This window comes from Anabrus simplex, chromosome 14 (assembly GCF_040414725.1).
Source record: "Anabrus simplex isolate iqAnaSimp1 chromosome 14, ASM4041472v1, whole genome shotgun sequence".
NCBI classification, from domain to species: Eukaryota; Metazoa; Arthropoda; class Insecta; order Orthoptera; family Tettigoniidae; genus Anabrus; species Anabrus simplex.
In genome coordinates, this window is record NC_090278.1 from 42,979,369 (window position 1) to 43,001,913 (window position 22,545).

The 22,545-nt window shown below is 37.7% G+C and overlaps 1 protein-coding gene across 1 annotated transcript in view; it reads left to right on the forward strand.

Moving 5' to 3' along the window:
- The window catches only part of LOC136885277 (MFS-type transporter SLC18B1), a 138,199-nt gene that overhangs the window by 55,281 nt on the left and 60,373 nt on the right, over nucleotides 1–22,545 (forward strand). The window contains exons 6-7 of the mRNA XM_067157779.2: nucleotides 11,002–11,070; nucleotides 22,079–22,169. Of these exons, the coding sequence (XP_067013880.2) occupies nucleotides 11,002–11,070; nucleotides 22,079–22,169 (160 nt within the window). The remainder of the gene's footprint in view (nucleotides 1–11,001; nucleotides 11,071–22,078; nucleotides 22,170–22,545) is intronic.

A 22,545-nucleotide genomic window follows, 5' to 3' on the forward strand; every position in this document is an offset into this window, starting at 1 on the left:
CCAAGATCCGCAAGTATGCGTTGCCGTCCTTTCGTGAGATACAGTTTCTTGAAAAAGGCATGATCGAGGATTTAGCGTTGACGGGACTGAAATTTCTGAACGGTTGATACGGGAAATCGTTTCTTCGAGGAACGCATAATGCAGGATTTATTCAACGTGATTTAATTAGGATACTCGCGGGACCATGTAATTTGAACGGATAATACGGGAAAACGTAGCTTCCGGGGACGTATAATCGAGGTTCTACTGTACTTCTGTTTTCTCAAACGATATCTGCAAACCAGTTTGTTCGGCAATTTCCTTTAAAATTTCAACTTGAGCTCTAGTGGTTTCTATGTCGGTTGAGAGAACAGCAATATCATCGGCAAATGCTAAGCAGTCTGTTGCGATCCCCTTGGATTTGGTTCCTATTCTCAATGGACTGTAGTTGGTTTCCTGTAATCTCACCCGCCAGGTTCTGATGATCTTTTCAAGAACACAGTTGAAGAGTATCGGGGATAGCCCATCACCTTGTCGGACTCCTGTTTTGATGTCAAAGGAATGCGAGAGAAATCCGTGGAACTTCACCTTGGATTTTGTATCGGTCAGGTTGGCTCTAATTAATGCCAGCAATTTCAAATCAACTCCAAATTCGTTTAAGATGTTTAGCAGGACTTCCTGGTCAATGGAGTCGTACGCTTTCTTAAAGTCCACAAAGACAGACACATACTGCTTGGACCTTAGTGTACAATATCTGATGATCGTTTTGAGATTTTGAATCTGTTCAGCTGTTGAGCGACCTTTTCTGAACCCTCCTTGGTATTCACCTATTTGATGTTCGACTTGTGCTTCCAAACGCTCCAGGATGGCAAGTGATAGAATTTTGTAAGTCACGAGTAGCAAAGATATTCCTCTGTAGTTGTTGATGTTCTTCATGCTGCCTTTTTTGTGTAATGGATGGATCAAAGCTATTTTCCAATCTTTGGGTAGGGTCTCCTTGTTCCAAATTTCTTCTATTTGCTTTTGCAAGATATCAAGTGATTCCTCTGGGGCATATTTCCATAGTTCTGCTACTACTGAGTCTTCCCCCGGCTCTTTGTTATTTTTGAGACGGGCAATGTGGCGCTTGATTTCATCTCTGTCGGGTGGTCTGGAATCTGGGTACCTGAGTAAGGGTTCCTTGGTCTCAATGGTGCTTTGCAGTTTAGAGCAATTAAGTAAATTCTTGAAGTAATCTGCCAGAATGCTGCAATTTTCTTCATTTGACGTCGCCAGTGTGCCGTCCTTTTGCTCAAAGCATAGAGATGGTGGTTTATAGCCAGTGAGTTTGCGTTTGAAGGCTCTGTAGTACTCTCTGCTTTCATTCTTCCTAAAGTTTTGTTCTATCTTTTCAATGAGAGATTTTTCGTATTTACGTTTCTCAGTTCTGAACACCCTAGCTGCTTGGGCACGTTGGATTTTGTAGGTTTCCCAATCATTTTCTGATTTCGTAGAGTAGTACTGTTTCCACGCATTGAGTCTTTCTTGGAGGACTGATTCGCAGGTATTATTCCACCAGGCATGCTTTTTGCTTCTCTTGATTTCTGCAACGTCTTTGGCGGCCTCAACAAGGAGACTTTTGGCGTTGTTAAAGTCACAGTCATTTGGTCTAGCCTTCTCCTGGAACTCCTCGACCCTTTGCCGAAGTTTATCATTGTCGAAGCGTGTGATCTGTTTGGTTGTTTTCCTTGTGTTTGCGGGAATTGGTTTGAATTTGATAAGAGAGATATAATGATCTGAGGCCACATTGATGCCTTTCTTTACCTTGACATTCATAATCTCAGGGCTGTTTCTCCTGGAGATTGCAACATGATCAATTTGGAACTCTCCGAGAGCTTGGACGGGAGAACGCCAAGTCATTTGCTTTCTGGGTAGATGGCGAAAGTGGGTCGACATGACCTGCAGGTTGTGATTTTCGCAAATGGACACCAGTCTTTTGCCGTTGGGATTGGTTCTTTTGTGGGCAGGGTAATTTCCTATAACTTTCTTGTACTTCTGTTCACGACCTTGTTGGGCATTGAAGTCACCCAAAAGAAGCTTGACATGGTGTTTGGGGATTTTGTTTAATTTTTCATCCAGTAGGTCCCAGAAATTATCAACTTCGTCTGGATCAGACTTGTTCTTATCGTTTGTAGGAGCATGTGCGTTAACTAAGGCGTAGGTTTTGTTCGCGCATTTAATTGTGAGTATAGACAATCTGTCATTCACAGGTTCGAAATTTGCAACCGATTTAAGGATCTTGGTTCTAATAGCAAACGCGGTTCCAAGCATCACAGCTCCATTGAGGATTTCTCTTTGCGCTTTGCTCTTGAAAAATCGGTAGCCTTCGGATTCAAAGATCTCTTCATCTGGGTATCTTGTTTCCTGTAGGGCCATTATGGATACCTGATTTTCAGCTTGCCAGTTTGTGTAAGTGAATTTATGTTGAAAGTTGCTAGAAAGGTTTTAGATTTTGGCCTGAGTTTTTGACTCTTCGGGGTACACCGAGACGCTCCGACTCGTCTCTTGCATGATGTCGAGTCTCCCCCAGAATCCGAATGAGACTCGTGCGCCGTGGCGTTCACGATGAGGGATTTCTCCGAAGATTTACCCCCTGGGGTATGTTTCTTGAAATGTTGTGCCATCATGCTTTTTGACTTGACTTTGCTTTGGACGGGTACCCATCCTTTTACAACTAGGGTTGTTAGCCGTAGAGGTTGCCTCAAGATGTTTTCTGGCTTCTGGTCATTTACCAGTCTTCGCCGTAACCCTGGAAAGGGACCAGTTTTTTTTTCACGGTGGTATTTTATTTCCCTACTACCCTCTGACTCTGCTGGCGGCAGAGCCAGCGAGCTTCCCCAATTCCAATGGGACGCGCCCGATGGAGGTAACCGGTAAATCCCCACACGGGTATTTATTTATTTATTTATTTATTTATTTATTTATTTATTTATTTATTCATTCATTCATTTATTTATTTATTTATTCATTCATTCATTCATTCCCGCATTGGAGCACTTAAATCAAATCCAAATACATTTACATTAACAAAGACTTAACTGAAGATTTAGCTTGCATCATCTTCTTCATTTCCCAAAACCTCTTCATTCTGGCTGACCTGGCTGCCCTTTCTTCATCAGATATGACATATTGTTTGTGTTGTACACTTTTTAATGACAATCTTATTTGTTTGTTCTTGAGAATCCTTTTTTCTTCTCTATTTTCAATTTGCTTCATTGTAATATTCAGCTCATCTAAATCATTCTGAACTTCTTTAAACCAATTATTTTTTGTTTTACTTTTCCAAAAGTAATTAAATAGTTGTTTTATTATCCTATTATCATTTAATCTAGAAAGATGACAGAAAAAGGCAATTCTTCTTTTTCTCATCATATCTATTATAGATTCACTTTCCCTATAAACCACTGCATTAGGCAATCTCCATTGTCCATCCACCTGATGTTTTTTATTAATGATTGTTCTGAGTATCCCTCTGTCAACCTTTTGCAGTGTATCAATTGTTGCTTTGGTGTTCAATTTAAATAGTGTTTCACAAGCAAAAGTCGCTTCAGGTTTTATGACGGAACAGTAATGTTGAAGTTTAGCATTTATTGAAAGATATTTTTTCTTGTACGTTGGCCATGTAATTCGTTGTGCTTTTTTTAACTTAAATGTTCTGCTTTCTATTGATGATTTTTCATTGGTGTTCCAAGTTATAATTTCACCAAGATATTTAAACTTATTCGCAATTTTAATTTGTTTGGTATTAGCTAAGGTAATGGTTGGTGCTGTAACAGGGAAGATTGGCATTATTTCTGTTTTTTTCATATGAAATTTGCAATCCAACTTTTCTTGCTATGCTATCAAGTTCTTCTATTTGCAATTTAGCTTCTTCCATATCATTAACAAGTAGTGCAGGATCATCAGCGAATGCTAAACAATTGAGTCTTATTTTTCTGCCAATCTTGATGTTAGGTTGACACATCTTATTCCATTCCCGCATGATTTTTTCCAACACACAATTAAACAATAATGGTGAGAGTCCATCTCCCTGCCGAAGTCCAAATGGCTTTGAGAGTTCATTTGTAAATCTGACTTTAGATTTAGTGTTCTTAAGGGTAATTCCAATAAGGCGAATTAGTTTTGGATGTAAACCAAATTCTTTTAGGATATTCAATAATGACTCACGATGGATACTATCATACGCCTTTTTAAAATCAACAAAAGTGATAACTTTTTGTTTCTAACCCTATGATGCTTCATAATCCACTTTAAACTGATAATTTGATCTGGACAACTTCTCCCTGGATGAAAGCCTCCTTGGTATTCTCCAAGTTCACAGTCAAGTTGTTCTTGAATTCTCATGTATAATAACTTTGAAAAAATTTTGTAAGTGATATCCAGCAATGATATCTCCCGATAATTGTTAGGATCTGATCTATCACCTTTTTTATGTAAAGGGTGTATTATCGCTATATTCCACTCTTCGGGCATTTGTTCAGTATTCCAAATGTCTATGAGGTATTTATGTAAATTCTGAATGGTTTGTGTATTAGCATTCTTCCATATTACTGCAGTTAGTTGATTCTTCCCTGAAGCTTTGTAATTTTTAAGTGAATCGATGGCTTTCAACACTTCATTGTAATCTGGTGGTATAACTTTTTCTATTGGTGTTTTATTTTTTGAATGAAGGTCATACTCTAGGTATTGTGTTGGTTCTTTGCTATTAAGTAATGCTTGAAAGTATTGAGCTAAAATTTCTGCATTCTTTTGGTTACTATGTGCCAGTTTTCCATTTGTATTTCTCACCATAAGTGTTGGTGGAGTATAGTTTGATTGGACCGGGCGAGTTGGCCGTGCGCGGCTGTGAGCTTGCATCCGGGAGATAGTAGGTTCGAATCCCACTATCGGCAGCCCTGAAGATGGTTTTCCGTGGTTTCCCATTTTCACACCGGGCAAATGCTGGGGCTGTACCTTAATTAAGGCCACGGCCGCTTCCTTCCAACTCCTAGGCCTTTCCCATCCCATCGTCGCCATAAGACCTATCTGTGTCGGTGCGACGTAAAGCCCCTAGCAAAAAAAAATAAAAAATAGTTTGATTGGTATTGTCGAAACGTTTTATAAAAGTCCCTTGTCATATGTTGTATGAATGCTTTATATATGGCGTTTAATGATTCTTTGTGATAATTTCTCTTAACCCTTCTGATTTCTTTGGCTGTTTGTTTTCTAGCATTATTTAGTTCAACCATACTTTGTGCCTGTTTTGAATCACTGTGTCACACTCCACCAAGCATGTTTCTTTCGTTTTTTAACAGGAGCAATTTCTTCAGCTATGGTTTTTAATTTTTCAATTACCGTCCCCAAATTGTCGTTTAGAGGAGTTTTAGACCTTTCAAAATACAGTTTATTATTAATTAAATAACTAGGGTCATACTTCTTCCTCCTGTTGGATTTGGATATTTCGTTCTTCTTTCTTGGCGTTAATTTTATTTTAATCTTGGAAATATAGTGATCTGAATCTATGTCTACCCCACGGAGTACTTTCACATTATAAATTTCTTTGTGATAATTCTTGTCTATGGCCACATGGTCAATCTGGAACTCCCCCAATTTAATATTAGGGCATTTCCTAGTCATTAGTTTGTATGGTCTTCTTTTAAACCTTGTAGATTCCAGAATTAATCCATGATCTATACAAAGATCAATTAATCTTTGACCATTTTTATTTGTAAATTTATGCGCTGGCCATTTACCCATTACTGTACGAAATCGTTTTTCTTTTCCTATTTTAGCATTAAAGTCACCAAGTAAATTTTAATATGTGTATCAGAGATACCTGAAATCAACTAGTCCAATTCTTCCCAAAAATTTTCTGTTTCTTCCTTTTCTTTGTTATTTTTGTCATTCGTTGGGGCATGGACATTTATCACTGTGTATGTTTTATTCTCTACTTTAACTGTTAGGAGTGCCATTCTTGGGGAGGTCGAAGAAAAAGCTGAAATTGAATCTAATATGCTGTTATGGACCAAGAATCCTACTCCAAATTGAGGAACATTCTTCATCACTCTTTTCCCTGGAGGACCTTTGTAAAGACGAATTCCTCCTGATTCCAATGAGTCCTGATCTGTATTGCGCAATTCTTGAAGAGCTGTTATTACTATCTTATGCTGGTCCAATACATCTGTTAAATGTTTTAACTTGCCAACTTTCATAATTGAATTGATATTTAATGTTGCAAAAATGAAAATTGTCTTGGTTTATTGAATTTGTCTTTTCTTAACCGGATGTGTCTGCATGTCATCTGTTGGGCTTCCAGGCGTTCCGACTCGCCTTGATCTTCTACGTGACACCCCACCGTATCCGAGTGGTGTCTTTGTTTGAACCTGCTGATTTTGTATGTCCAAATCGGTGGATTTATTCGTGAGAAGACTAATCATATTTGGCTGATTATCTGATCAATGATCAATGTTTCTGACCATAGTCAGGGTTTACCATTCCAGATGTGATCTGGAAGGATGATTAATGAAATATGGATTGATGAATGATGAATTTGTGGAGTGGAAAAAAATGGAAGGGATCCAACACTTCGAAAAATGAAGATATCGGCCATAGGAAGACAAGGGCCACGAAGGGCATGAAAATGAAAGACTCCCTAGCCCTCGAAAACCTAATAGCGTCGGGGTCGGAAAAGAACAAGAGTTGACCAAGAGAGGTCAGATAGGATAGATGAAATTTGGGAGCCTGGCACAAGTAAGTGGAAGCAATGCCAGGACTCAGCTAAGGGCCCCATGGTCGCCAACCCACACTCCAAAGTTCAGAGCCCCTGGGGCCCCTTTTAGTCACCTCTTACGACAGGCAGGGGATACCGTGGGTGTTATTAATGTAATTGTAAATACATTTGAAACTACTGCCTCAGTGCTGAATGATAAACACGGGTGCACACCAACAGTTTTAACAGCGGAAAAGCTAGACGACAAAACCTGAACGGTCACCGAATAAATCACTCACAAAATGAACATAATAAGTAAGGGTTTCAGTTTCTTCTGCACACAGAGCTACAAAGCTGTTACACATCAAAGCACACAAGTTTACATGGGCCCATTGTTTAAAACCTTCTGATCCAGCCACAAGAGTGAGATATTGTAAGTAGTATCTTGCATCATTGAATGATAATTATTCAACCCACAGCTTGTGTTCTTTTCAGGTGAGGCCTGGTTTTATCTTAATGCTTGTGTGAACAGTAATAACTCTCGCTATTGGTTTGCAGAAAATTCTAATGGTGTTTATGAAGTCCCTCATTATGTTAGAAAGATTAGTATTTAGTGTGCTCTTATTGGGCCTATTTTGTATTTCGTGACGACAAAAATGCAGAGAGGTACCAAAATTACATATTGATGCTGTTCTTCCATCAGTTGACAGAAGAAGAAAAATCGTGCAGGTGATTTCAACAAGATTCAGCCTCTACTCATACAGCAGAAGATTCCCTTCTTACAATGTTGAATGTGTTTGCAGATAGTGATCAGTGCTGGTCTGTTTCATCTTCATTCTCCAGATCTAACAGTGTGTGATTTTTACTTGTGGGGTAAACTGAAAGAAAAAATGTATTGAACAAATCCTCACACATTGGAGGAACTGGAAGAAAACATTACGAATGAAATCAGAAACATTGCACTGGCAGAACTCGCTTGTGTTACCAGATACAGCGTCTTTGATAAGGTATGATTTCATATAAGATTGTATGCACGCTTAAAGCAGGGCGGCCGCAGCGCAGAGTACTAACACCGTGAGTTTGGTCTGAGTTTATGTATCTGTTTAAAAGAGTAGAGGAGTTTAAATTCCTTGGTGTATTAATCGATGAGCAAAACCGAAGGCAACAGGAACACCAAGCTAGAATTAAGAATGCATATAAGGCATTTTTCTCTATGAGCCCTATATTAGGCTCTAAGTTTTCAATAAGGGATGCAAAAATGATTATCTACAGTACAATCATTCGACCAGTACTTCTGTATGGTTCCGAGACATGGAGTATGACCAAGAAAGAGCAGCAACAGTTACAGGTTTTTGAGAATAAAGTTTATAGAAAAATATTTGGCCCATGGTTTGATGCTATCTCCCAAAACTGCAGAAAAGATCTAATTATGAGATCTACATCCTCTCTCAACAACGCACTATAATGGGTGTGATAGAATCCAACAGACTGCGCTGGGCTGGACATGTACTGAGAATGCAGGATAACAGAGCACCAGTAGATCTATACAACGGGTCTCTTAATGGGAAAAGACCTTCAGAAACAGCCCAAAGCACCTGGAAGAAGGAGATCAACAAGGTATGCCGGACCCTCCAAATTGATAACTGGGAAGAGCGGGCACAAAATCGAAAAGGATGGAAGAGGATTTGGAGATAGGCACGGGAACTTCTCGTCCCTCAGAAGCCTGTGGAGTTAGTGAGTGACCCTGTATGTACGCAACACACATACCTGCCAACCCTTCCGATTTACGCGGAAACTTTCTAGTTTTTAACTCGTCTTCCGATTTTCTGATTTATTTTTACTTCTTCCTATTTTTGACCAGTATAACGTCTAGTACGGCCAATACTCTTTCCCTAGGATAAATTGTTATCTGCTCGTGTAATTTACGAAACCTCATTTTCAAGCGCATTTATTTGATGCTTTATTTCGTGAGTGTTTCGTCCGGCGTCTTCGTGTATCGTGTTTCCCGCTCACCTCGGCAGCGTGTGCGGCTTATACAGCTGAGGATTCGGGGTGTCAATCATCCTGCAAGCAAGACAGGCTGGCGCGCGCTAGCGACTCAGTTAATCGGGATGAAAGTGAGTTAATTATTGTTGTTCACGCGCTGTTAACATTGTTTCTATCCGTAGTTTCGTTGGAGTTGTAGGCCACTTGTTTTTTCTTGCATTTCTATGCTTTCCCCCACTGCCAAAATCATATGTTAATAATGTATGGGACGTATTGAATTGTTTTATACGTGGTAGTTTCGCGTATTTAAATGCATAATTTTAATGAGTTGAATGTTTTTAAGGTGGTTGTCTCGATTACAGTTTCAGGTGCTTTTCTCGTTACGGCCAAAAAGTATAACAAACGTTATCTCCAGGTGTTCAGAGATACCTATAAATTCCCGTTCATTTTACTGTCTGTTAAAGAAACTACCGTATTCTCTCGCGTAATTCACGCCCTTGCATAAATTACGCATCCCAATATTTTTGGGTCCGAAGTGGAGAAAAAGAAATGTTCACATATTTGACGGACCCACAACTTAGAACATCTATCACGCAGCTCCGGTTGTGTTTCGAAATAAAGATGTCAAGTACTCAAGTAGCAGGCTTCCTATTGCGAAAGCGGGCATTCCAAATACAGGGCAACGTGCTGTTATTAGCCGGCAGGTAATCCTACTGCACTTAAATATATGATTTTGTTACGCAACGTTGGATAAGCCATTTCTCACGAAATGCAGTATTTTAAAGAATGTGAAATAAACGTTGCACATGGAATCAGTGTCTCGGATTTGATTAATTTTATGAAGAGAAATGGATTTCCTCTTTGACAAAGAACATCAACATGCCAAAAAATGACAAATTATTTAAACCATTTTCATCGCTTTGTGATTGAGAAGCGTAAAGTGAAGGAATATTTGATCTCCCTTATAGGAACTGCAGGTCAGACGCCAATCAGTTTCCATATGCCGCTAAGTCGAACAATCGATAAGTAAGGAACATAGTGTTATCGTACATGCTACCAGAAGCAAAAAAACAACGATGTACTGCAATGCTTGCTGTAACAGTTGATGTCAGAAAGCTTGCACCTTACATTGTTCTAAAACGATAAACAATGTCTAAAGTAAAATTTCTGCGAGTGATCCACGTTCGTATTCAAGAAGAAGGGTGGATGGACACATCACTCGTACAAGATTGGATACAAACGGCATGGGGTAAACAGCAGGGTCCCTCCTTCGATGCCGGCCCTTCTCTTGTTGGACAGTGTTTTTTTTGTCGGTATGTCGTTGTGACATTACATGAATTGTACTTTTATTAGTTCATGTTTATTTCAGTTCAGGTCGTATTGTCAGCTCGTAATGGGAAGAATATTTTCCAGTGTCGGTACTTCAATCCCACGTGTCTAACTTACCTGATGTACCCTATTTGACTTTTCAGAAAAAATCTCGCGTCGGAATTTTATGCCAAATGACGATAATCGCAAACGAGTTGAACCAATTGTGTTTATATTATATTTGATGTATTTTCTAAATGTAAATGAATTGTAAATATCTGAATTCCTTTATAATTTACGCATCCAAAGTTTTGACCTGTGTTTTTCATCAAAAAAGTGCGTTAATTACGCGAGAAAATACGGTATTATGCATTTTGTTGCGTGTGTCGGTGTGACATAAATATCATTATTCGCTGAAGTGTCATAAATGAGAATGATCAGGTACATTTTCTTGTAACCATTTTAATGTTTTGGTAGTTTAAGATTTTAAATTTAATGGTCAATTCGCATTGTAACTCTAGATATGTATGCCTTTTACCTTGACCTTTTTTCACCTTGACCGTGGTGGAATATATGTGATGAAATCCAGGAATTAAAAAAAAATCTTCCTATTTTTGGTTTCTAAAAGTTGGCAGGTATGAACACGACCTTATAGGTTGAAAGTCGATTTCGATCAAGGAAGGAAATTAATATTTTTTCAAGATTGGTAACAGTTGAAACTTTTGTTGACTGTACTTTCCGTGTTTCCTGTTAGTAAATGTACAGTCACTGGAAAAAAGAAAATGAGCACGTGATATTGTATAAGTTCCTCGCAGGTACACTTTTCTAAGAAAGTAATGAACCTATAGATATAACGTTTGTTGTGGGCATCCACATGGCGATGAATATTTTGATAAAATGTTACATGTGACGACCATACGATACCGTGCACACATTCTTGTTTTGAGCAACTATACATTCAATTCATTTATGGTAGTTTATGGTATGTTTCTTTGTTTCAGGGAATTCTCGAAACATTTGTAGGTTTGGGGATGAGTACAGGGCCTGCTATTGGTGGTCTTCTGTATTCGGTAAGTTTGAATATTTCCCAGTTGTTAAAGTAAGTATATGGATGTGAGGAGGTTTTGTAGTTATGCATACATAAATCTTCTTTTACTGGAGACTATGGTAATACAGACAACTCGTTCATAAAAAGTAACAGTCTGTATTGTAATGTGTACACCAGGAAACTTTCTTTCATCAGATTACTGATCTTAGTGCACAAACATTGTATGTCTAATCATGTTGTAGAGTAGACCGTCATGTGCGGGACTGGAACATGGTTTGTACACACAAAACCTTTATTATGACAAAGAAACTAATATAAAATAGTTTTACAGTAACTGTGACTGGAATAACAACACAGTTAAAACTGGTTAGGTTTTTTTTGTGAGGACTAAAAAGAATGTCATTGAAAAGGGAAGTATGCAAAACAATTACGCTGTTAAATTAAAGGTTAGGTTTGAATGTAAAAATAATTAAGATGAAAACAAAGAAAGTGTTTACAATTATAATTAATGAAATAAATAAAGAAATAATACATTTTAAGAACACCAACATAGTGGAACATCAAGGAAAAATGTTCTTAGAGATGCAAACTATACATGTCGTTTACAAGTTTGTTTAAAGTTATCATAGGGATGTCCAACATCTGGGCGATTTGCACATATTTCATGTGTGGATTAGCATCAGCTGTCTCAATAAACTTTCATTTTTCATCATTTGTAAACTGTCTAGCTTTCTTCTTCATAACTGAAGGCCCTGCAAACCGCTATGTGTAAGTTAAGTAGGCCTAATTTACGTGCGTTGTTACACGATTCGCTTACGAACATACAATTAAGCTTTCAAGGTTATAAATTTAATTATTGGTTCCGTATTGAATTAAGATTACATATAATTTACAAAGTTTATTCCACCTACTCAGTATTTTACAATAATTGCAGTGTCTGTAAATACATTACAATATATTATCAAGGGACTAGTTTCGACCCTATGTGGGTCATCATCAGCCTAATCAGCATGTTTTTCTTCCTTCGTATAGTGGGAGGCTCCTTATCTTTCTCACTTAAAATATTTTCAGCACACTCTGTATCATCTCACTTTCAGAATCGCTTAACAATTCATTAAAATCGTCATCTGTATAATCACTTTCCGCTGTGGTTAATACAGCTAACTGAAAGATTCTTTGATCCAAAATAACATCGCTGTGAGAGCAACTAGCGTGTTGTTCCGCCATGCTTGTTTACATTGCAGGCGAACTCCACAGACATCTGCAAAAAGCTCTGCAAGTTACTTCTGCATAATCCCCAACAGACGGCACAACATGCCAGAGATCGAATCGGCACTCGAGAGTGAACCGGGAAACTAAGAAAAAGTAAAGTTCTCATGCACCGTCTATAGACAGGTATAGCAGTACTGGACTGGCCGCATCAGCCCATCTATAGCTGGGCAAAGCACTCATCGAGTTAATCATATATTTTTCGAGAATTTGTGAAATACTAGTTCACTGAAGAAGAGAAAGGTCCTTTCTCTAAACATGTATGATTAAATAATGTATATACGGTATGTTAAATGCTTTTTGAGTAGTGTTGACAAGACGGACTCGTTATCTCCTGTTTTTTTCAGTCCAGTAAGATTATCATTCTTGAACTGAAATAAATGGCGCATTCATCTGTAAAAAGAACTTTCTTCTGCTGTGCACATGTTGGAAATGTTGGCAGCAACAAGTTGCATTTAGTTTGGCACCTCTCAAGATCCCCATCTGTTTATTGATTGACAATGAAAGTGCAGCAAGATGTAATATTCAAGTCTTTTTCCTTTTTCCTTATAGTCATGCGTTGTTGATCACAGCACCTGCAACTCGGTGGCATGCTTTCTGACTGATTATATAGGCAAATGAGCCACTGGTTCAGTGATGTCTGCACAAGATTATGCCCTAGTAGAGGGTCTGTAACTTCGCTTTGCATCTTTAACATCTACCATTCTAAAGGCTTTTTTCTCTTACTTCAGCAGATTACTTCTGCTCGGGACCACCTTACCAAAACAAGCTGTAAAATCCTGCAGGGCTACTCGTGTACCTATACAGAGGTCACAAATCTCCAAACTGAAAACACTCTTATTCACCATCATGAACTCTTAAAGTTTGTTTTTTATTATTAATTTCTTTTTCTTCCTTGTAGCAGCATTGTGTTCGAAGCCGATATTGAATTTGTTACACGAGTATCATCCACACAGAAATATATATAAAAAATATGGTTTAATAACACACATTGTAGGTGTACTAGGACTTTTTGTCCATACAGAACAATGGTTGTGCACTAAGTCATCAAATCCATAAAGATCTTATGAAAATACTTTACAAAAAACCCCATTGTAACAATTTTACTTAAGTGCCCCAGGTCAGGGAAGTGCTGTATTTTGCCTCTGGGGAGTCATTTAATATTAGACATTGTATTTATTAAGCAAACCTACAAAAGGGATAAATTTGTTTGAATAAATAACTTCCTGGAAAATTTGTTTTAGAATTCCTTAGTTTTATCTAATGCAAAGGAAAAGTGTTTAATATATGGTGCTACCTCTCTAACTGGTGCCATAACTCAGGCTCCTCATTTTAAGAAAACTAGCATTTTTCCCTAGTGTATCTTGTATTCTTTTATTATTGATATTCTCAGTAGGTGAAAAAGAAATGATGATTTCCTCATGGGAACTTATGAAGTAAGTTCTTGTAAATTACCTTCTTGCTTATAGATTAACTTTGTAATATAGCTCAGTGCTTGCTTGAAATAACACTTCTTAGCCAGGTGAGGCTTCATCTGCAATTTTCATCTCAAACTAACTCTGCATTGAAATAAGCTAAATGGCAAAAAAGTTACTAAAATATCTATTGCAGGTTCTCACAACTGTTTATAAACAATTTATGTACTGTATTGAAGTGCAAACCAAATGGAAGTTCCTCTCTTAGTACTGAGGGAAGGAAGAAATGACACTTGTCAACAGGCGGTACACAGATAAATAAAGAATCCAGCAGGCCATTGTCACTACCAGTGGATGCTTATTCACCTGCCTGGGCAGTAGCATATTTACAATTTTATTATGTAACTTTTCCCAAGTACCTCCTCCTCCAAAATCTAGAAATCTTGCTTGGTATTTAGAGAAAATTTAGTTTTTCACATGGAGAGTAGTACATTACTGCATTCTTCTTTCTTTGGTTTGTACTTCAGTGTGCACTAAAAAACAACACACTTTATTGTCAAGTAACATCTGCCACTTTGATGCTATGCTTCACTAATTTTTATCTTGGCTTTATAATTTTTGTAGTGAAATTTGGGGCTTCTTACTAATATGGAGCTTTCATAATTTTAGCTCACTAAATTTGGTCTTAAGAGCTCTGATTAACTGCCTGTTTGGGCCTTTGGATCTGATCTGGATTTGATGGTCTTTTTTTTTTAAATCTCCAGTTACTGTAATTTGGGAAAAGATGTATACTGACATGTGTACAAGACATTGGAGGACTGTCCATTGTGGTTGGACAAGAATGGGGTGCATGACGTTTTCTAGCCTTCTTTCTGGTCTTTTAATCTCTTGATGGATATTGGAATATTTTGTTGAATTTGTTGGGAAGAATGTATTCATTCATTCATTCATTCATTCATTCATTCATTCATTCATTCATTCATTCATTCGCAAAGCTCAAGGAGAACAGTGAAATAAGATATTCTGAGCAGAAATATCCTGTGGTCAGCTGCTTACCACATTATGTAGAGTGCTGATTTCTTACTAGTTACTAGTTTCAAAAGACAATTCAATGGCCTTACACATCTGAAAATGAACTTTTTTCAGTCACACCATTTTAAGTGATAAGCTTTAGCTCAGACTTTTGCACTGTGTTTTTAAAGATTTTAACTAAACATAAAATAAAATTGTAACACTTGTACCTTTGTAAAACTTTAAAGCTGAAAATCTTTTTCAGATGACCCATAAATAGGGTTGAAACATGTATGAAGTTTTTGACAGGACTTTTTAACCCACTCAGGAGGTGTAAATATGTTTTGAATAGGAGGATGAATAAAAACTTATATTGTTATAATTCAGCATTGTCAATATGGAATGAGGCCATTATTATGTAAGTAGATGATCATGTGAATGTATGTATAAATTTTCAGATTTTTAGGGTTAATTTTATAGGAGTAACGGTAAATTAAAGCCGTGCATTACTTGTTACCTAACGAGTCTGGGCTGCATGATTACCTGCAGAGGGAGTTGGGAGTGAATGTGTTAACTGCATATGGTTAATTCCTCTGGTTTGGGGACTGGGTGATAGTTTGTCTCAATACTCACGGCGAACCACCACAGAAACGCACAGTAGCACCAAGAGAGGCACGCGGCCTTAAAACTGGGCTGAATCCTTACAAAGTGATGACCCCAGGTAACAGGGGAAAAAAGGCCAGGATGGAGAAGATGACTAGCTATCATACCTATCTTCGAGAGGTCGGCTGTGTATGCAATTCATGTAAATGGTGACTAATCTGAGAGGGAAAAATAGACAGAAGATTAGTAAAAAAAAGTTGGAAGAACAAATAAATACCTGGCAGAGGGCAATTGAAGAAGCAGGCATGGAAATAAGTTTAACGAAAAGTGAGGTGATGAAAATCAGTAGAGGAAACAGAAAAATGAAGGATGTTAGGTGTAATGGAAAAATTCTTAAAGATCTAGATGCTTTTAAATCCCTAGGAAGTAAGCTAATTGGGAAACGAAACATCAAGGAAGAAATTTCAGAGAGGATAGGAAATTCCTCAAAATTTTATTGCTGTGTATCAGGCATAATAAAATTCATAAGTTATGATTTTCATTATGGTCCATATTGACAACTGATCACTATCAGAGGGTAGAGAAAGGTCCACCTATTCAATATTGTTCATCGTTCAATATTCAATTTGTATCTTGTCTTATAAAACTGGGACTAGTTTCAACCCCATATATATTGGGTCATCTTCAGCCACGCTACAATTGGAAGACACACACACATATAACCAACAATAAGTTAAACACTTTGGTATGCCACAATTTAGTCTTAATTTAAAACACTGATGGAGTCTGAACAACACAACCAAACTTGAAAATAAATGACACATGGACTCTTCTCTACCCTTTGATAATAATTAAAACTGGAAATTACCTCCCAAAGCAAAAATCATGATATATAATTCATATTATTTTCCAATATTGGCATATTAATCAGAATGTTGGATTTGGACAAACAACAATCTGAGTAGATTACAAGCGACAGACATACACTTTCTGCAAGGGATCTTGGGTAAAACGAGAAGAGACAAGGTAAGAAATGAAACAATACGAAACACGTTACAAATTAACCCCTCTGAAAGAAATTATGGAGAGAAATAGGCTGAAATGGTTTGGCCACGTCAAAAGAATGGGACAAGAAAGATTACCAAGAAGAGCTCTGGAATGGATGGAATCTGGAAGAAGACCAATTGGAAGACCACGAACAAGGTGGAGGGATCAGATGGAGGATGATGTAAATCAAAGAGGACTGTAATGGGAGACAGTGATGAACGATAGACTGTGGTGGGGAAAAAAAGAGAAGATTGGAAGAGGCTCTGTGAAGGGGCAGCATTGAGGCAAATTCCAGCTAAAATAAGGCCATGATGTCATTATTCTTGTTAGAATATAATTAACCACATCACATGTTGTGGTTAAAAACGATGCTGTTGTACGAAATGCTTGATCATATGTTACATTCAGTGTGTAAACTCCCATTTCTATCAGTGCCTCCTTAGCATGGATCGAATAGCTCTGATACTTTGATGGACCACTGTGTCAGGTACTAGAATGTGAATGACCGTGAGGAAGGGTAACATAAAAAAGGAAAGTTACTTAACTCCCCAGCTGCTTCCCGCCAATATTCAGACAGTGATAGTTTCACATGACGAGGTAACTCGCCTAGATTGCGCATTGTGCAGACATCCGCTGATGGCCTGCTTTGGGACAGACAAAATATTCAAGTATGGGGTTGGTCACGTTCCTTCTGTGATAAAAATGTATGAGCATGGAAGATGAGAATTTACCTAACATCATTATCTCTTTGTTACAAAGGATTTTTACACATTAAAAAGTAAGGTGATGAATTAGTGAATATCAGTCCTTTACACTCATATGTTAGATACCGTGTATTCTAACATCTTGACCTCCTGCTGTGCCTGGCATGTGTTTTTTCTAAGTATAGCATGTGGGTCAGCATTTAAGCTTTTAGCAAATTTTGGGTCATATCTTGTATATAAATTAGGTGTCTGTATTTTGTAGAATAGATTTTATTTTCAAGAAAGCCTCTCTTCATCTAGATGCACCTTTGGGAGTAAGGAGACGAGCTGCTTGACTAAGCAATATCCACATTAAATCAATAAACGTAAAATCCACCTTTTTGTTACTATATATTTGTTGTAATCAAATTAATTGTTAGTAGGACATGTTTCATTCCTTAGGACCATCTTCAGCTACAGTACATTGCATAAGTGGAATTACAAAGAATTTTCTTCTTCTCAAAAACATCTTAAGAAGTACCTTGTTATGCTTAAAACAATATTAATTTCAATAAGATAAAAATAATTAAAATATATATGGACCAGTGAACTAATCCGCCAAACTCCCACGAATACGACTTCTAGAGTGAAATTCCTAGTGGAAATTTCTGAGCCTTTTGAAATACGAGGGTAATCCCTAAAAAATAAGGTCTCCTATTTTTTTATAAATACAGGACTCTGTTCGTGTGGCTGTTGGTCACAATATTTTGAAGAGTGTTTCCCGCGTTCGCATATAAACATGCGCACGCCACGCTGAGGCACTCAGTCTTGGCTTGGCAGCCGTTGAGAATAGAGCTCCCGTTGGATGTTACCACCAAGTGCGAAGTGCGCGCAGTTATTCGGTTTTTGAACGCAAAAGGTACTGAACCGATTGAAATCCACTGCCAGTTGACGGAAGTGTATGGTGAGTCGTGCATGGATGTAGAGTGGTGTAGAGAGTTTGAAGCCGGTCGGACTGAAATTCACGACGAACGAACATAGGAGCGGGAGACCGTCAATTTCCGTCGAGACAGTCGTGAGGGTTGAGCAAATCATGCGTGAAGATCAGCGGATCACCCTGGATGATGTATGCACTTTGGTTCCCGAGGTTTCCCGAAGTGCCGCTCACGACTTCCTGAACAGCATGGCGGCGAGCTGGTATGACATGGGCAAACAAAAACTGTAACAGCGTCTACAAAAACGCATCGACCAAAATGGTGATTGTGTAGAAAAATAGCTAAATGTTCAAGCTGTAAAATGATGTAAACCATTGTAGAAATAAACAGGTCTATGTATTTATTAAAAATATAGGAGACCTTAATTTTTGGGATTACCTTTGTATGTATGGGCATTCGTCAAGGTGACTGCATCTCTCCTATTCTGTTTAACTTTGTTCTGGACAAAGTTATTAGAGAATGAGAAAGGGACGTCAAAAGTGTAAGCATCGGAAACTTGGGAAGCAAAGTCAAGGTGAAATCTTTAGCCTTTGTTGATGACCTAGCAACTATTACTAAGACCAGATGTGCCGTACAGAGATTACACAATATAGCATCAAATGCAGGCCTCGGGATATCATACAAGAAAACCCAGTTCATGGAAAATCTACATCGCCATAGCAAAAAAAACTCTGCTAGAGATGAAAAATGACACAATTTCACAGGTGTCCTCCTTCAAATACCTTAGAGAAATCATACTACCATCGGGACTAGACAGTAGGGCAAACATAGAAAGAGCCACTAAACTCCATAAGGCGTACAGACTAACGTGGAATTACTACAGCAAGAGAGTCATATCGTGTAATGCAAAATTACGACATTACAAGACAGTTGTTTTGCCGGAAGCTTTATACTCCTCAGAAACTGTATCCCTTGGAGGTCACTCTAAAATTATAGAAATTGAAAAACATGGAAAGAAAATTCTCCAGGAAATTTATGGTCCCATGAGAGAGAACAGAATGTGGATAAAGAGGAGAACTCATTGACTGACAGGTTCACTGATGCCGTACGCAAGAGACGCCTGAAATTCAATGGCCATATCTATAGAATGGATAGTAACAGACTCACCAAAAGATTATTTAAAGTAATCAACTCAAAGAAGGTGAAAATAAACTGGCTAGAAGAAACTCGGGCGGACCTCCCAAGAAATGAATATCATGGACGACGACATAAAAGATCGTGGAGTTTTTAGCACAATAGTAGCTAAGCACAAATTCGTGGAGAAGTCTAAAAAGAAAAGTGGAAGGAAGTGCTCCACTGAACGCAAGATGCAACACAGTGCATTCATGAAGAGATTTTGGGAGGATAAAAAGGCGAAAACCATCAGGCCAACGAACAAGTTCAAACACGCTCTTTGAATGGGCGTAACAAAGAAAGAAGAATTAAAATATATGAAGAGAGTTGAGTGGGATGGTGAAATGGGAAGGGAAGATGGATCTATTTATGTTCTAACCTAATTTAAAACAATTTCTGTTCACTTGAAGAGTTGTTAAAAAAATTTTAGTATACAGCACTTTTGTTCATCTTTGATGTGTGTGTTTTTCCTAGTTGTTCATTGTTAAAAAGAAATTTTTCATGTCGATGTTCCATTTTAATTTTGTTTGTTATGGAATCGTCTGAAGCTGATTGCTGACAGACCCATTCAAGAGACCCATTTTCACAAAATTAAACGACAATACTCACCTCGGAAAAGAGCAGCCGAAGAGAACGTTGTTTTTTTTGTTTAAAATTAAAACCGAACATCGGCATGAAAAATGTCTTTTCTAAAATCGTTTTAAATAATAAATAATTTCGTGTGGCTATTTCTAGCCGAGTGCAGCCCTTTGAAGGCAGACCCTTCGATGAGGGTGGGCGGCATCTGCCAGGTGTAGGAACTGCGTGTTATTGTGGTGGAGGATAGTGTTGTGTGTGGTGTGTGAGTTGCAGGGATGTTGGGGACAGCACAAACACCCAGCCCCCGGGCCATTGGAATTAACCAATGAAGGTTAAAATCCCCGACCCGGCCGGGAATCGAACCCGGGACCCTCTGAACCGGAGGCCAGTACGCTGGCCATTCAGCCAACGAGTCGGACGTTTTAAATAATGAACAACTAGGAATAACATACACATCAAAGATGAACAAAAGTGCTGTACATTGAAATTTTTTCAACATCTGTTCAAGTGAATAGAAATTATTTTAAATTAGGTTAGAACACAAGTAGATCCATCTTCCCTTCCCATTTGACCGCTCCACTCAACCTTCCTGACATATTTTAATTATTTTTTCTTTTTTTAAATTAATATTGTTTTAAGCATAACAAGGTACTGTTAAAGATGTTTTTTGAGAAGAAAATTCTTTGTAATTTCACCTATGCTATGTAATGTAGCTGACGATGTTCCTAAGGAATGAAACATGTCGTACAAATAATAAATTTGCTTAAAACAAATATATAGTATCAAACAGGTAGAAGTTTAGTTTTATTGATTTAATCTGAATAATACGATCTGAAATGAAATGAAGCTGATTTCTTGCAATAAGCATTATGTTCCGAGCTGTCAGTAGAGAGATGGCATGGAATGATATTAGTAGACGTATAAGCTTGAACAGAGCTTTTAAAAACAGAAATAGTAAAATACAAGGATAAAGTTGGAATTCAAGAATACAAATTGAGGCCATTTCATTTATTTTGTTGTATTCGCTTGACTGGGACTATTTTAGAATTTGACATAGGATCATAGATTTAAATTAATAAACTTCATTGTTTGTCCATATTGAACTACAATTCAATACATGTACGTATTGAATAAGGTGGAACAAAAATTAAAATAAAATGTTGTAATAGAATCATAGGTCTGCCATAATGGGTATTTTAGTTACTATATGACTGCCAACCAACAGATATATGTACCATGATTTTTTAAAGGACTGTAGTGGTGGATGAAGTATAAAATACTATAGAAAAGAAAGGGCATATTAGATTTTACTATTTTAGTTCAGAATTTGGAGTTGTGATCATTTGATTCAGATCAGGTCTAAATGTCTGGACAAGGCAGTAAGCAAAAACCCTCGGAAATCATGAACCAAACTAATATGATCCAATAAATATCTTAACTTTCCTTATTCCTATTTCCTTTTCATGTTTTTCTCTCTATTGGGATTCAGTTAATTAATGTAATTTATTTTTTGTGACTTTATAAAAGATCATGCAATTCTGCGTATAGCTGAAATAACAATTCTAAATGAACTAGTTAAAAAAAAATACTAGGATTGATAATATGAAATAACAGTGCAATCACTGCTTGTAACTGTGAATGTAGCCGAATTTTGAGAGTGAATAATTTATACTGAATTGAGGAAGTATATCGGTCATTGGCGAGACAAGTTATTATGGTGGGTGATCACGGAAGAGGACATAGAGCTGAGAAAGCATATGACTCGACCTTTGGACCGCACTCATAGGAGCCATAGAAAACTGTCTATTGTTGTTATTGATTGACAAAACATATATTCAAGTACCTTTGGAAGAAAGAGTCAACAACAACAAGAAAGATTCAGAAAGAAACGCACCTGGAAACGGTCGAGAATGCAATCTTGGTACTAAAACCCAAAGACATGATGAATCTGGAATCCATGAAGGCTTATGCAAGATTAATTCAACTTTGGAACAGATTATTCTTAGAGAAGAATTCAAAGTTTCTGCAGTAACAAAGCTCGTTTACAATTACAACAAGTAATGATGTCATATGACAAGGCAAGATTTTGAAATACTTCTGAAATATGTATGATCAAGGGGCTAATATGTTGTATTTGAGAAGAAATTCCTTATTGTTTCCCCTTGAACTCTTCACCTGCTCACCTCGTCTCCCTCATTTAGAATAGGACAGAGACTTTCTCATGATATTGTATTTAATAGATGGATTCCCCAAGTTTCAATCAAGTATCAGAAGAAAGGGTGACTACTCTTTCGTAAAGATGATGGTCTTTCCAGGTGGGAGGGTTTGAGCTGCCCTTCTACAGTCTGGGTATTCTTATGGTCCTCATAGTTCCAGTCAACTTCTGTCTTTTGCCTGCTGGGGATGGTGAGTGCTTCAGTCTCTACCCTCAGATTTGTGTGTTGGCATGTGGGGCTGCTGGAAGGCTTGTCTGTATCATTTTCGTTTGTCTTGTTACCAGTAGAAATAATCCTTTGTTTTTTGTAGTGCAAGTATGTCCACAAACTACTACCCCTGGATCACATCTGATTTGCAGCCTGCATCCAGTCTGTCGTTTTTATAGGGATTGGAAAGAAGAGCACACGTCTCAAGAAGTTCTCAGGCTTGCAGAGGAGACATGTATTGTGAGCATGTTCAGAAGACTAATGAGAGAAGTGTTCGTGCCCAAACTCTCTGGAAACATCTGTAGAATTCTTTTCCATTTAGAATTGAGCATTTTATCAAATAAGGAGCTTCAGGTAGT